Source organism: Heterodontus francisci, chromosome 38 (assembly GCF_036365525.1).
Source record: "Heterodontus francisci isolate sHetFra1 chromosome 38, sHetFra1.hap1, whole genome shotgun sequence".
Lineage (NCBI taxonomy): Eukaryota > Metazoa > Chordata > Chondrichthyes > Heterodontiformes > Heterodontidae > Heterodontus > Heterodontus francisci.
In genome coordinates, this window is record NC_090408.1 from 44,059,326 (window position 1) to 44,075,188 (window position 15,863).

Consider the following 15,863-nt stretch of genomic DNA (forward strand, 5'->3'; position numbering starts at 1 on the left):
TAAGATTTTGAAAGGAATTGATAGGGGAGAAAGAAGGAAGCTTTTTCTGCTGGGAGCTAAGTCTCGGACATGAAGTTAACATCAGAGCCAGGCTGTGCTCTAATTGAGAAAGGCAGCTGGTGAAGGATAGAACTCGAGTCTAGTCTTTATACACTTACAAGTTTTTATTTACAGAGACCCACATTACATATCGTGCCCCTCCAGTCCAACCATCAGTTTCAGTCTGCTCTCAGATATAGAAGGGGGTTTAAACTAAATCAGCAGGGGAATGGGAACCTAAATTGTAGTTCCAGTGTACAGGCTGTTGAGAGTAGTGAGGTAGGGGATAAGGTTACAGGGACGCAAGAGGGCACTGGCAAGCAAGAACTTGGTTTAAAGTGTGTCTACTTCAACGCCAGGAGCATCCAGAATAAGGTGGGTGAGCTTGCAGCATGGGTTGGTACCTGGGATCCTGATGTTGTGGCCATTTCGGAGACATGGGTAGAGCAGGGGCAGGAATGGATATTGCAGGTTCCGGGATTTAGATGTTTCAGTAAGAACAGAGAGGAGGGTAAAAGAGGGGGGTGTGTGGCATTGTTAATCAAGGAAAGTATTACAGCGGCAGAAAGGACGTTTGAGGACTCGTCTACTGAGGTAGTATGGGCCGAGGTTAGAAACAGGAGAGGAGAGGTCACCCTGTTGGGAGTTTTCTATAGACCTCCGAATAGTTCCAGAGATGTAGAGGAAAGGATAGCGAAGATGATTCTCGACAGGGGCGAGAGTAACAGGGTAGTGGTTATGGGGGACTTTAACTTTCCAAATATTGACTGGAAATACTATAGTTCGAGTACTTTAGATGGGTCTGTTTTTGTCCAGTGTGTGCAGGAGGGTTTTCTGACACAGTATGTTGACAGGCCAACCAGGGGCGATGCCACATTGGATTTGGTACTGGGTAATGAACCCGGCCAGGTGTTAGATTTAGATGTAGGTGAGCACTTTGGTGATAGTGACCACAATTCGGTTAGGTTTACCTTAACGATGGGCAGGGACAGGTATATACCGCAGGGCACGAATTATAGCTGGGGGAAAGGAAATTATGACGCGATTAGGCAAGATTTAGGATGTGTAGGATGGGGAAGGAAACTGCAGGGGATGGGCACAAACGAAATGTGGAGCTTATTCAAGGAGCAGCTACTGCGTGTCCTTGATAAGTATGTACCTGTCAGGCAGGGAGGAAGTTGTTGAGCGAGGGAGCCGTGGTTTACTAAAGAAGTTGAAGCGCTTGTCAAGAGGAAGAAGGCGGCTTATGTTAGGATGAGACGTGAAGGCTCAGTTAGGGCGCTTGAGAGTTACAAGCTAGCCAGGAAGGATCTAAAGGGAGGGCTAAGAAGAGCAAGGAGAGGACACGAGAAGTCATTGGCGGATAGGATCAAAGAAAACCCTAAGGCTTTCTATAGGTATATCAGGAATAAAAGAATGACTAGAGTTAGATTAGGGCCAATCAAGGATAGTAGTGGGAAGTTGTGTGCGGAATCAGAGGAGATAGGGGAAGCGTTAAATGAATATTTTTCGTCAGTATTTACAGTAGAGAAAGAAAATGTTGTCGAGGAGATTACTGAGATACAGCCTACTAGACTAGATGGGATTGAGATTCACAAGGAGGAGGTGTTAGCAATTTTGGAAAGTGTGAAAATAGATAAGTCCCCTGGGCCAGATGGGATTTATCCTAGGATTCTCTGGGAAGCCAGGGAGGAGATTGCAGAGCCGTTGTCGTTGATCTTTATGTCGTCATTGTCGACAGGAGTAGTGCCGGAAGACTGGAGGATAGCAAATGTTGTCCCCTTGTTCAAGAAGGGGAGTAGAGACAGCCCTGGTAATTATAGACCTGTGAGCCTTACTTCGGTTGTGGGTAAAATGTTGGAAAAGGTTATAAGAGATAGGATTTATAATCATCTTGAAAAGAATAAGTTCATTTGCGATAGTCAGCACGGTTTTGTGAAAGGTAGGTCGTGCCTCACAAACCTTATTGAGTTTTTCGAGAAGGTGACCAAACAGGTGGATGAGGGTAAAGCCGTGGATGTGGTGTATATGGATTTCAGTAAGGCGTTTGATAAGGTTCCCCACAGTAGGCTATTGCAGAAAATACGGAAGTATGGGGTTGAAGGTGATTTAGAGCTTTGGATCAGAAATTGGCTAGCTGAAAGAAGACAGAGGGTGGTGGTTGATGGCAAATGTTCATCCTGGAGTTTAGTTACTAGTGGTGTACCGCAAGGTTCTGTTTTGGGGCCACTGCTGTTTGTCATTTTTATAAATGACCTGGATGAGGGTGTAGAAGGGTGGGTTAGTAAATTTGCGGATGACACTAAGGTCGGTGGAGTTGTGGATAGTGCCGAAGGATGTTGTAGGGTACAGAGGGACATAGATAGGCTGCAGAGCTGGGCTGAGAGATGGCAAATGGAGTTTAATGCGGAGAAGTGTGAGGTGATTCACTTTGGAAGGAGTAACAGCAATGCAGAGTACTGGGCTAATGGGAAGATTCTTGGTAGTGTAGATGAGCAGAGAGATCTTGGTGTCCAGGTACATAAATCCCTGAAAGTTGCTACCCAGGTTAATAGGGCTGTTAAGAAGGCATATGGTGTGTTAGCTTTTATTAGTAGGGGGATCGGGTTTAGGAGCCACGAGGTCATGATGCAGCTGTACAAAACTCTGGTGAGACCGCACCTTGAGTATTGCGTGTAGTTCTGGTCACCGCATTATAGGAAGGATGTGGAAGCTTTGGAAAGGGTGCAGAGGAGATTTACTAGGATGTTGCCTGGTATGGAAGGAAGGTCTTACGAGGAAAGGCTGAGGGACTTGGGGTTGTTTTCGTTAGAGAGAAGGAGGAGGAGAGGTGACTTAATAGAGACATACAAGATAATCAGAGGGTTAGATCGGGAGGATAGTGACAGTCTTTTTCCTCGGATGATGATGGCAAACACGAGGGGACATAGCTTTAAGTTGAGGGGTGAAAGATATAGGACAGATGTCAGAGGTAGTTTCTTTACTCAGAGAGTAGTAGGGGCGTGGAACGCCCTGCCTGCAACAGTAGTAGATTCGCCAACTTTAAGGGCATTTAAGTGGTCATTGGATAGACATATGGATGAAAATGGAATAGTGTAGGTCAGATGGTTTCACAGGTCGGCGCAACATCGAGGGCCGAAGGGCCTGTACTGCGCTGTAATGTTCTAATTCTAATTCTAATTCTAATTCTAATTCAAATCACCAGTTAATGCCCAGCACCTGAATATAATTAAAGGGGCTGAATGGCTTTCTCTTGTTCCGAAAATGTGTGAGCATAGTGCAAGATTGTCTCTGGTACTAATTGGCAATCAGGAAATGGCCAGTGTGCAGATGAAAATGTCATCCTGGTGACAGTATGCGGCACTTTCTGGAGTTGGGGCTATACCAAATCTTTGGGGTAGACCCACACCTGATCTGTGCTGTACTTACCTGGGAACACCTGACACTGATGTGGATGCCTGAAATTCCACAGCTCAAACATTCACCAACCCATCAGCAAATAGTCCACTAAGAAAAGTCTGAACAAAATACATGCTACTCTGCCTCAGAACTTTGCCAAATACCTGTGCTGTCATGTCCATTTCCAGCATATGCCTGTGTTATGCTCTCTCTCAGTCTGCGCCAAAATGCAAGCAGTTTTGTGCCTTGATCATATAGCAATGGTCATATAGCAATGATCATATAGCAATCATACAGTCAGATTGAATAATCAGGCAAACTCCTTTCACACAGCACACTGGCAATTGTCAGATAGTAGTGACTAAGGTTGTGAAGGTAACAGGATTGTGCTTAAATCAATTGGGCCTCCCAGTCCTCAATATTATCTTTTAAATCTCTTGGAATTGAATAAATGGAGGAGACACAGTCGGCCAGAGCAGGAAAGTAAAGAATATTGATGGAACAACATCATGGTTACCATCCACACAGTAAGTGAGAATGTTTCAAACGTAAAGAACTCTGAATGCAAGTGCAGACGTTCCAAGAAACTGGACAGATTCCTCCCGTTGGTTTCTGTGTAATCAAAGTACGATGGCTTTAGAGAATATGTATCAGAATGTACATTTTGGTAAGGTACAAGTGTGACTACCCAATAGGCTCATAAAATATAAGTGTTCACGTAAACTCCAGGTACAATTAGTCAAAGTATCTGTGAATTTACTTCCCTAAGAACTAAATAAAAGATGACAAGTTAAGCAAAAGAAAAATAGAACAGTGTCAAGGGAGAACAGGTTCTGAGCTTCTTCAACTTTCTTCCAACAGACTCCACAAAAGGGTTTCCATAGTTCTACAGTATCACTGGATGTTAGACCAGAAGTGGAGGAAATGGGGTCAGAGTGTGGCGATGGACAGCAATTGTCCCAAGGGCCACTTTCAAGTACCACTTTGTACGGCTGATTGCAAATCAGGACTGAGCAAGTCTGGGAGAGCATGGCTGCCCAGTCCCATGAACAGGGAATGATGTGGGGTCCAAAGAATTCCAAAAATGAGGAAATGAATCCAAAGAAAAATGATGATACAGCCAGCATTTCACCAGCCAAGGAAGCCTGAAAACTCCGCTGTTCATTTATCAGAATGCCTGTCCTTGTTCCAGATGTTTTCTGCTCCAAAATTGGTTGTCGCACCAGCTGATGGAAAGTACTTGGCTTGGCATGAGTAACATCAGTTTGAAACAGTGGATAAAATAGGAACAGCCCCTTGAGTCTACTTTCCCATTCAATGAGATCATGGCTGATCTGAACCTTAACTCCATTTACCCACCTTTGTTCCATATCCCTTGATACCAAACAAAAACCTATCAAACTCAGACGTGAAAGCTTCAACTGACCCCCAGCATTTGCAAAATTTGAGGGGAGAGAATTTCAGATTTCCAATACTCTGTGTTAAAAGTGCATCCTGATTTAATTCCTGAATGGTCTAGCTCTAATTTTAAGGTTATATCCCCTTATTCTGGATTAAATAGTTTTTCCATATTTACCCAAGTGAATCCTTTAATTATCTTAAACATACATCAGTGAAACACTGACACACAACTGCACACACTGCCCCTGGGGACCAAAGTATCCAGGCAAAGAACTGAAGATATTAATAGCATCTCAGCAGCAGAATTCTGCTTTCTCAGTCCTACAACAATCCACTGGCTGTACTGGTAGAGCCATTGCTATTTATTTGTGATTCAGTTGGTCAGGCGGGAGGGTATATGACCACAAAATGTACAAGGTACAGGGTCAAACTGCCCAGTTCCCTGGTGGGAGTCATATGAGAGGATTTGTAAAGTGTCAGTTCCTGTATGTGTTTCAGGCATAAAACTCAATCTCATGCTTCAGACAAGAAGGGAGAATGTTTCTTCTTGGACTCACAGATTGTGATGTCATTATTCACATTTCCACTTCCCACCCAGTTTAACACATTCCTCGGAATCTGTTATGCTCTGTTCTCACCTTTCATTTTGTTTCCTTGTTGATCTTTTGATCTTTCCTTGCCCTTGGCCATACTGTTCATTAGTTCAGCCTTCTGCTTAAACTTCACTGCAAACAAAAGAGATGTTATAAATGGAGAAGGTTCTGGAATCACTTTGAGTGACTTGGTGCACAACAGAGAACCATTCTGAACTTCTGCAGAGGCCAGTATCTCACGGTTACTGATAAGGCGTGATTTTTATACAACCAGGGGGCTCAAACATGAGTGGCAGGAATGTGTGAGTGGATATTGTACAGAGGCTACTGACAGAGCACCCTTATAAGGTATCGAAGAGTTTTGCGAGGTAAGTTGAGAACACCACCAAGGCAAACAAAGGCCAAGGGAGTCTGAACTAAAGATGGTGAAAGGTCAATTTAGGACAAATATCAAGAAGAACATCTTCGACAGGCTGAATGGGTCTTTCTGTGATTCAGCCAGAGTGACTAACCCTTGGTCAGGGTAGGATATTGGAAACAGTCTAGTTAGATGAGGTGATGGAGAGGGGACAGAGTGGTAACATTTTCAGATGGACAAACTCAGGCAAAACAATTCGCCTCTTAAACCATCTTTATCTTATGAACCTCTTCAAGGGAAATCTACAGTTAAAGTTAATCCTCCTTGTAAAAGATTAAACAAACAAGGAACAATGATCTAACCTGCAATTACTGAAACAAACTACTTAACTCAGGCTGAATCTGCATTGACCTGGTCTCAATCATTCCAGGTCCAGGCCAGGCCAGGGAAATGGGTCCAAACAGATTCCCAAATCCCACAGGCACTTCTGAGGATTTTCACAAATAGAATACAAGAAGATTCCAAATGTTAAACAACCTGCTGCTGTTCCAATCACTAACACAATTTTATCCACATCTTGTAGCCAGGCAGCGTCAGTCTGTAACAGCAGAAAATTAGGGGAGAATTTTCCCAGAGAGCTGGAGGGGGTTACTAATTCGCTGCCTCCCATAAAATTCAGCTGGCTGGCACGCTATGACAAGGAGCATGGTCAGAACCCGAAAATAATCCTGATGCTTGCAGCAAAAATCAGTCCTTAGCACGACTGTGTATCAACAAATCACAGCCTGTCCTTCAACACTGAATAGGGGGCAGGCACGGAGTGTCATACTGAGATATTCCTGATCACACACACACACAAACAAATGTACATAGGCTCACCCAACTCACATGTACATATTCACAACACAGCTACAGAAAGCATGGAGTTATACACAGAGCCATGCATGAAGATTCACACGTGTACGCGGACATACACATTTGTGCACACAGATACAAACATATGCACACAAAGGGTGCAAAATACAGTTGTGTAGCGTGGCTTTCTGTGGCCAGTGCTGCCAACAGTGTGGCCTATCTGGCAAGGCCTGTTTAAATGGTGCCCACGCTGATGACCCCAGCATTTGCTGTGAAGCAGAGCCACCCTGACATCACACAGCCTAACCATCTGATGCGACGCCAAGATCCTGAATTTGGGCAGTGCTAGTCCTGGACGTCACTCTGCAAAGATCAGGCCTGAGGCTACACGATGGGCCCTGCCCTCATGTTCCTGAAAGAACCAGGTGCCTAAATTGCAGGGAAGGTAATTTTGACAAGTTTTTCTTTTGCAAAGTGTCTGGACTGCTTCTGGAGGTCTTTTGTATTGAAATTCTGGATTTGCTGTAGAGTGTTGCTGCATCCTCACAGGGAAGGTGGAAGAGTAGGTGATCTGTCCACACAAAGGCTGCAACAGGTCATGGGCAGCAGTGGCAGTGCCTCTGGGCTTCTGTGCAACAGGGGAGATGGAGCAGAGGCTGCAGAGAAGGCAAGCTTTGCACAATTCCCTCTGCCAACTTGGAGTCAGACTTCTCCCTGCTCCCTGACAGTGACAGAACACTGTCTGGCAGGTCAGACACTGCACCCAGTATCTCGGGATGTATACCCATCTGTGCTGTCCTGTATTCTGCTCCATCAAGGTCCTCATCTGAGTCCACTACAGCAGAACATGCCTGCGACTTCGCCCTCGGTGAGCTGACACACAAACCATCCTTTCCCTCTGGCCTGGCTTCAGTGCACTCCTGCTCAGTGACTCACCATGTGATCAAACTCGATCCTAGCCTCCAGGGTACGTGCAGTGCCAGACTATGAGCTGGTGGCTGTGAGTGTGAGATCAAATGATGGGGCCTGTTTGTTAGTGCTGTGGATCTCTCTTCCTGCTGGGGATGCTGTGGCTGGGCAGGTGGTAGTTCTTGAGAATTTAAAAGCAGGAACTCAGAAGGGCAAGGTTGGAGTTTGAAAAGGGGGTTGTGCTGGGAAGCAGAAGGTCCATGGTAATACCATCTGCAGCTTGCTCATCATGTCAGGTAGCAAGCTGAGGGTGTGTGGGGAATCAGGCAGAAACATAGAGTCAACCTCAATGTTCTCAGTGATGCTGGATCCCTAAGGCTCGAACACAGCTGGTCCCATGATGGAGAGAACATCGCCTCGGTAGGGCTCAGGAGATGCAGGTGTCCTTGCCCACCCCTCTGCTTCTGGCAATTATGGGCTACCTCATCCTGCAAGGGAGAGGGCAGAATGTCAGTGATTGTATCGTGCTGTGTTTGTGTGATATGCCTGCTATAGCTGAATGGATGGAGGTATGTGGAGCCAGTGAGAGGTAGGTCTGAGGCTGGCAGCATTGGTAGGTATGTGAGGGTGAGGAGGAGTATCTGGATGTTAGGTGTGAGTCCTGAGTGCCAGGGAGTGCTGCTGGGTGAGAGATAGGAGTGTGGTGCGTTAAGCAGTGTGAGAGGCTGGTAGAGCAATGGGTAGGCGTGACATCACTAGACATCTGGTGGTACTACTGCCAGGTTCTCAGGGCCCGACCTTCCTGTTCACCTGCTCCCATTCCCTTCTGAAAGTGGTTCTTGAGGGCCTCCTGCCTTCCCATCTCCCCACCCCCACCCCGCGCAGAATCATGGCCTCTCTCCTCCTGCTGACTTCTACCACTAATGCATCCAGCACCACATCCGTCATCCTGGAACCCTCTCTCTGCCCTGGTGTTCACTTTGCCATCATTTAAATTGCAGCACTATTCTTCAGAGCAGCTTCCCTTTAAGAGGGATAGCCTGCCATTGAGCAGAGCTGGCTAGCTGCACCATGTGGTTTGTGACCAACGCTACTGGGCTCTCCTGCTGAATGCAGAGACATCCGTCAGCATTAGGATGAAGGAAGCAGTACGTTACTGAGCCAAACATGACAATTATGTCGATGAGATGATGCACCAAATTCATGTGCTGCCCACCTCGATCTGAATGGGTGTAGGTTTGCGAATTGCAGCCCGTGCTCCCAAAATAAAGGAATACACGAATTTCTAGCTCTCAGTGGACAAATACAAACACATGCACATACAGGTAGAGTTCAGATATATTAATGGGCTGATGTAAATGTAACACGAAATTGATTACGAATGGACAGAAAATCTATGAAAATCCAGCCAATGGTCTCCCCCAGTCTGATCTGAACTTCTTTTCCTGGGCCACGTTAAGACTGTCCATGTCAGCTGGGTTAGTTAAAAAGTGACAACCACATTCTGTGCAAACACCTCCCTAACCTGTTAACCCCTTACTTGCAAACTAGTCTCTGTGTTTACCATTCTCCTATATGACTGACCCTGATCTGGACCAGAGTTCAGAATTTGATTAATGTTCTATCAAAAACTGCAAAAATACAAAACTGCACACGTTGCTTAGCAACGGCCTTTAACAAGCCCTTAATGAGAATTTTCCTGTGACTTTCTGTACACCCATTTCAGGCAGTGAGCATAGTTTAGAGTAATGGATGAGAAGCTGGTTAAATGTCTCCCTCCAGTTCAGACTCACCCAGAGGAAAATATATCCCAAAAATACTAATAATGTAAATGGAGGTGTGTAAATGATGAGATACTGATGACACAATGGGATGTTTGGAGCCTCCTCACTTACCTTGTTTTTTCTTGGACATAGAAGGTTTTACATTCCCATCTGATATAATCTCTACAGCATAAAAAGAATCAGGGCAAACAAGTGTTAAAGACAGCACCAGTGTGAACTTGATCAAAAACCCTCTCAAAATTTGCATTAACCGTCAGCTGCAGTCTGTGATCAGAGAGGACAGGGATGCGGCCTGGGATCAAATTCAATGGGGGGTCTAAACTGGTCCAAACACCAAACCACTGACATGTGAAATTCCATTTGTTAAAATAGCCAGTGAGTTTCCTGTGACAGGAGAGAACTTTGCTTTTAGATCCAAAATATCCAATCAGATAACCGGTTTCTGATTCTGTTAGTTTTATTGCATCGTCCAATGAAAGGATTGGATTTGCGAACATTCTGATAAATGCTGATGTCGGGAGACTGATTGGTGGAATGAGTCTGGGAACTGGGATTTAGAATTAACCCCATTCATAAACTGCCCTCGGCAGCTCCGAGTCCACTTGGGGTTCCTGCAGTGTGAATGAGCTGCAATGGGTTTGATTTATAAAGTCTGTCTCTGTGAGAATGGATGGCGTGGGGCATGAGAATGTTGATGCAGAAGGAGGGGAGTTGGAGTTGAGATCTGCTGTTTGAGGTGGTGTAGTAGGGACAATATTCTGTATCAAACCCATGCTGGAACTAACCTGAAATGATTGATATTAACCGGGTGACAAAGCTGAAAATTCTCAGCAGCTTTAGTTTAGCCTGATGTGTGACCCGTCAGCCCGCTCTGCTGTTTACTGAGATCATGATTGATCTGTATCTTAACTCCATTCACCTGCATTGGCTCCATATCCCTGATACCTCGCCTAGCAAAAATCTATCAGTCTTAGATTTAAATTATTAATTGAGTACTGCTTTTTGTGGAAAGGATTCTACATTTCTACCACCCTTTGTGAGAAGGAATGTCTCAACTTCTCTCCTGAATGGCCTGACTCCCAGTCCTGGACTCCCTACCAGCAGAAAATGTTTCTCTCTGTCTCACCTATCAATTCCTTTCAAAGTCTTAATAACCTCAATCAAATGATCCCTTAACCTTCAATATTGCAGGGAATCCAAAGCTTGCTAATTAAATCTCTTCTCATCATCTAACTCTTGGAGCCCTGGTAACAGTCTCACACCCACTACTAACAGCAAACAACCTGTGTGAAGCTCCGACCCCCCCAGGGTGCAATAAATCTGATTAAAACCCAAGACTTTCATTTGCCTGATACACATTCAATCAGCTGGGACACAAAGGTTGGTAAAACAAGAAACACTGGAAATGCTCAGCTGGTCTGACAGCATCTGTGGAGAGAGAAAGAGTTAATGTTTCAGCTCAGTGACCCTTCCTCAGAAGTGAGAAGGAAAGTCAGGGAGTCGTTTCCGGCACCGAAAGAGGTCATTCGGCCCATCGAGTCAGGGCTAACAGTTATCGGAAAGAGGTAGAGTTTCAGAAACAATGAGATAAGTTTGAGAACGGGGGAAGTGAGAGAAATGGAGAGAGGAAAGGACTGAATTATTTGCTCCGGCTGCTGCATTTATAAATATATTAGAACCAGAGGAGCTATCGCCAATAGTGTGAAGATGGGGAGGTGGTGAGAAGGGGATTTGTTGGAATGCTGACCCCACGATCTGTCAATGCAACATGCTGCTGTGTTCATTAATCTATCCTCTTTTATAATGGTCAGTCCCACTGATCGATGCAGGGCAAGCGAGAGATTTCATTATCTTCCCCACTGTACATTGTGATTCCCCGTAGCAGCCAGAATGAGGAAAAGCTGCCATTCCTTGTTCTGCTGAAAGGTCACAGACCTGAAACATTAACTCTTGTTTCTCTCTCCACAGATACTGCCAGACCTGCTGAATATTTCCGGCACTTTCTGTTCTCATTTCAGATTTCCTCCTGGGCCAATATTTAACCCTACACCACCATCACTAAAACAGATTACCTGGTCATTATCACATTGCTGTTTGTGGGATCTTGCTGTTCATAAATTGACTACCATGTTTCCAACATTATAATAGTGACCAGGCAAGTCCTTCACTGGCTGTGAGAACTTTGGGATGTCCTGAAGTTGTGAAAGGTGCTATAGAAATGTAAGTCTTTGTTTCTTTATGTGTGACCTAAGAGGGTGAGTGTTGGAAGGCTGTTTATCATGGGGAGGCGACATCACAGCTGGGAGCAATTCTACCCCCCCCCCCCCCCCAAACTCCATAAGCAGGCTTACCAGCAGGAGTCATGAGGTGGCAATCAGTAGTGGAAGTTAACTGATTTCCACCCTCCCCCAATCAAACTCAGCAAACACAGGGATCTCGGGCTATTCCTGGTTCCAATGTAGACCAAGAGCTTCCTGATTGACTCAATAGGAGACTTTTTTGTATTTTGTTGCTATAATCTTCCCCATGTAGAGTTGCCAACCCTCCAGAATTGTCCTAGAGACTTTAGGAATTAAAAGTTAATCTCCAACTATTCTCTCTTTGGCCTTCTTGTCTCGGGAGACAATGGGTAAGTGCCTGGAGGTGGTCAGTGGTTTGTGGAGCAGCGCCTGGAGTGGCTATAAAGGCCAATACTAGAGTAACAGACTTCCACAGGTGCTGCAGAGAAATTTGTTTGTCGGGGCTGTTACACAGTTGGCTCTTCCCTTGCGTCTCTGTCTTTTCACCTGCCAACTGCTAGGTCTCTTCGACTCGCCACACTTTAGCCCCGTCTTTATGGCTGCCCGCCAGCTCTGGCGATCGCTGGCAACTGACTCCCACGACTTGTGATCAATGTCACAGGACTTCATGTCGCGTTTGCAGACGTCTTTAAAGTGGAGACATGGACGGCCGGTGGGTCTGATACCAGTGGCGAGCTCGCTGTACAATGTGTCTTTGGGCCATCTTCCATGCGGCTCACATGTCCAAGCCATCTCAAGCGCCGCTGACTCAGTAGTGTGTATAAGCTGGGGATGTTGGCCGCCTCGAGGACTTCTGTGTTGGAGATACGGTCCTGCCACCTGATGCCAAGTATTCTCCGGAGGCAGCGAAGATGGAATGAATTGAGACGTCGCTCTTGGCTGACATACGTTGTCCAGGCCTCGCTGCCATAGAGCAAGGTACTGAGGACACAGGCTTGATACACTCGGACTTTTGTGTTCCGTGTCAGTGCGCCATTTTCCCACACTCTCTTGGCCAGTCTGGACATAGCAGTGGAAGCCTTTCCCATGCGCTTGTTGATTTCTGCATCTAGAGACAGGTTACTGGTGATAGTTGAGCCTAGGTAGGTGAACTCTTGAACCACTTCCAGAGCGTGGTCGCCAATATTGATGGATGGAGCATTTCTGATGTCCTGCCCCACGATGCTTGTTTTCTTGAGGCTGATGGTTAGGCCAAATTCATTGCAGGCAGCCGCAAACCTGTCGATGAGACTCTGCAGGCACTCTTCAGTGTGTGATGTTAAAGCAGCATCGTCAGCAAAGAGGAGTTCCCTGATGAGGACTTTCCGTACTTTGGACTTCGCTCTTAGACGGGCAAGGTTGAACAACCTGCCCCCTGATCTTGTGTGGAGGAAAATTCCTTCTTCAGAGGACTTGAACGCATGTGAAAGCAGCAGGGAGAAGAAAATCCCAAAAAGTGTGGGTGCGCCTATGTGTGGGTCTCCAACTATTGACTACCAGGAAAACCCCAGGAGAAAAACCATAGGGGTTTTAAAAATGATGTTTGTTTTAAATTTTCTTTAAACACTTTTTTGTTTAATAGTTATAAAAATATTGGAGATGGGGGAAAAGCTGTTTGACTGACAGTTCAAAATGATTCAATGGTGTAATGAAGAGTCTCTAGGACACTTTCCAATTGGCTGTGTGAAGGCAGGTTGCCATGAGGATGGACATGTCGAGTGACAAACATCTTCACTGAGACTGTTGAAAGGACCTTATGGGGTTCAGTGTAAATTTTTACAACTGATGGAAGGACTTCACAATAACTGAGTTTGTCTCAGTGACATTCCCGATAGGTGTGATCTAGTGAGGTTTTTTTTTTAAATGATGGAATGGGAAGGAGTTATACAAGTTTCCACTCGGCATGGTTTGGACGGCTTTGTCAGCAGTTGTGAGTCTCAGTTATCTGCTTAGCCTCCACTCTCTGCTTATCTATTTTTGAAAGGCAGAGTTGGTAATCCTTCAGTGTGATTAGGGGCCAGAGACAGTTTGACAGCAAGAAAGGAGATTGACACACAAATGAGATAAAAGGTCAACATTTTATTGAGAATTTTAAGCCTTTTTTCAGGTTGTTTGATGATCTGGTGCCGTGTAGAGGGAGAGGCAGGTAGAGGGAGAGGGAGAGGGAGATTGAGGGAGAGGCAGGTAGAGGGAGAGGCAGGTAGAAGTTAGGCCTATATTCCCCAGAATTTAGAAGAATGAGAAGTGATTTCATTGAAACATGTAAAATTCTTAAGAGGACTGATAGGGTAAATGTTGGGAGGATGTTTCCCCTGACTGGGGAGTCTAGAATTAAGGGTCACAGCCTCAGAATGAGGTGTTGCCCATTTAGGAGTAAAATGAGGAGAAATGTCCTCACTCAAAAAGTTGTGAAGTTTTGGAATTCCTAGAGAACCCTAGAGAACTGTGGATGCTCAGTTGTTGAGTATATTCAAGAGAGATCAATAGATTTTTGGATACTAAAGGGATTAAGGGATATGTGGACAATACAGGAAGGTGGAGTTGAGATGGATCAGCCATGATTGGAATAATGGCAGAGCTGATTCAAGGGACCGTGTGGCTCTTATATCTTGTGTTATGTCGACCATTAAGTTGCTGGCATGTAATTACTACTAACTGCATCTAGAGATACACCAGGCGCCTTGCCTGTTCTTTAGACTAAATTTTGGGAAATAAGAACGATCTAATTTGGGGGAAGTGAGGAAAAAATGTAAATGTATAATTTATTGCTGTTTATTAATGGCCCATTGGGCCTCAGCTGATCTTGCACTAAGATAAGTGGTAACAACTTCTGAATCTTGTTCAGAACTCTGGTTAGTTCTGGGTTGTGGAATTAAATGTTGCTCCAGGTTAGAATCCAGGAATGAAAATTATGCCAATTCTTTCCAACACAGTGCACTTAAAGCCTTGATTCTGATCAAGGTAAATTAGCAAATCATTCAATACTGTCACTCCAATTTCTTCCTTCTTCTCAATGTCCATTTTCCAGAGAAAAAAAGTGGAACTTTTCGTGTACAATTAGATATTGGCTGTACAAGAAAGTTGTCAAAGAAAGGATGCAATTGGTGGATTTGTCTCCCACTAAAACTGGCTCTTATCAGAGCTTCACCTAAAGTTAAGAAAGTAGACATTCCATCCAGTGTCATGTGATATCATCGAAAGGACAATGTTATTTCATTGGGTTTCACTAATGAACAGTTAATCAATGAGTTAATATTGAAATAATTTTGCTGCAGAGGCAAACACTATTTCCTACTTGTTTAGCAAATGCAGAAAACCAAACATCCCACTTTTCAGCAAAGGGACTGCCTCTTTCAGGGCGCCTGACATGTTCTGCTCACTATCAATGAACCAATTTGGCGAGGCCCCCAGTTGCTAAATAAGCAACTCTCACTGTTACTAGACTTGAGTTTCTGTCATTTACCTTCAGTCAAGGGGTCCAGCGTATTGATCATGAGCTGGAAGATGGTGTTCCGGAGCATGCTGTTGTGTAGTGAGGGCGTGCTGCTTCCTCGTGTTAGAATGGCTTTGGGCTAAACATTAAACAAGAAAACACACCAACATATTGTTTACACCAGAGATGCACAAGCGTGTTCAAAAGTAATTGGTTCAACTTCACATAAAATGTTGAACAAATGGGAACTCAATACTATTGGTGAATAATTTTCCCAAATAAATCTCTGCACTCCTCTAATTCTCACCTCTTGAGCAGCCCAGATTTTCTTCGCTCCACCATTGGTGGCCTTGACTTCAGCTGCCTGGGCCCTAACCTCTGGAATCCCCTCCCTAAACCCCTCCGCCTCTCTTTCCCTTCAAGTCGCTTCTTAAAACCTCCCTCTTTGACCAAGTTTTTGGTCACCTGTCCTAATATCTCCTTATGGGGCGCGGTTTTGTTTGATAACATTCCTGTGAAGCGTTTAGGGATGTTTTACTACGGATGGCGCAGTGGTTAGCACCGCAGCTTCACAGCTCCAGCGACCCGGGTTCAGTTCTGGGTACTGCCTGTGTGGAGTTTGCAAGTTCTCCCTGTGACCGTGTGGGTTTCCGCCGGGTGCTCCGGTTTCCTCCCACAGCCAAAGACTTGCAGGTTGATAGGTAAATTGGCCATTGTAAATTGCCCCTAGTGTTGGTAGGAGAATAGTGGGGATGTGGTCGAGATTATGGAATTAATGTAGGATTAGTAGAAATGGGTGGTTGTTGGTTGGCA

General features: G+C 45.1%; 1 protein-coding gene across 1 annotated transcript in view; it reads right to left on the minus strand.

The window, feature by feature from the left end:
* The window catches only part of slc24a1 (solute carrier family 24 member 1), a 51,100-nt gene that overhangs the window by 17,634 nt on the left and 17,603 nt on the right, over positions 1 to 15,863 (minus strand). Inside the window, 2 exon segments of the mRNA XM_068018367.1 lie at positions 5,478 to 5,564; positions 15,081 to 15,189. Of these exon segments, the coding sequence (XP_067874468.1) occupies positions 5,478 to 5,564; positions 15,081 to 15,189 (196 nt within the window).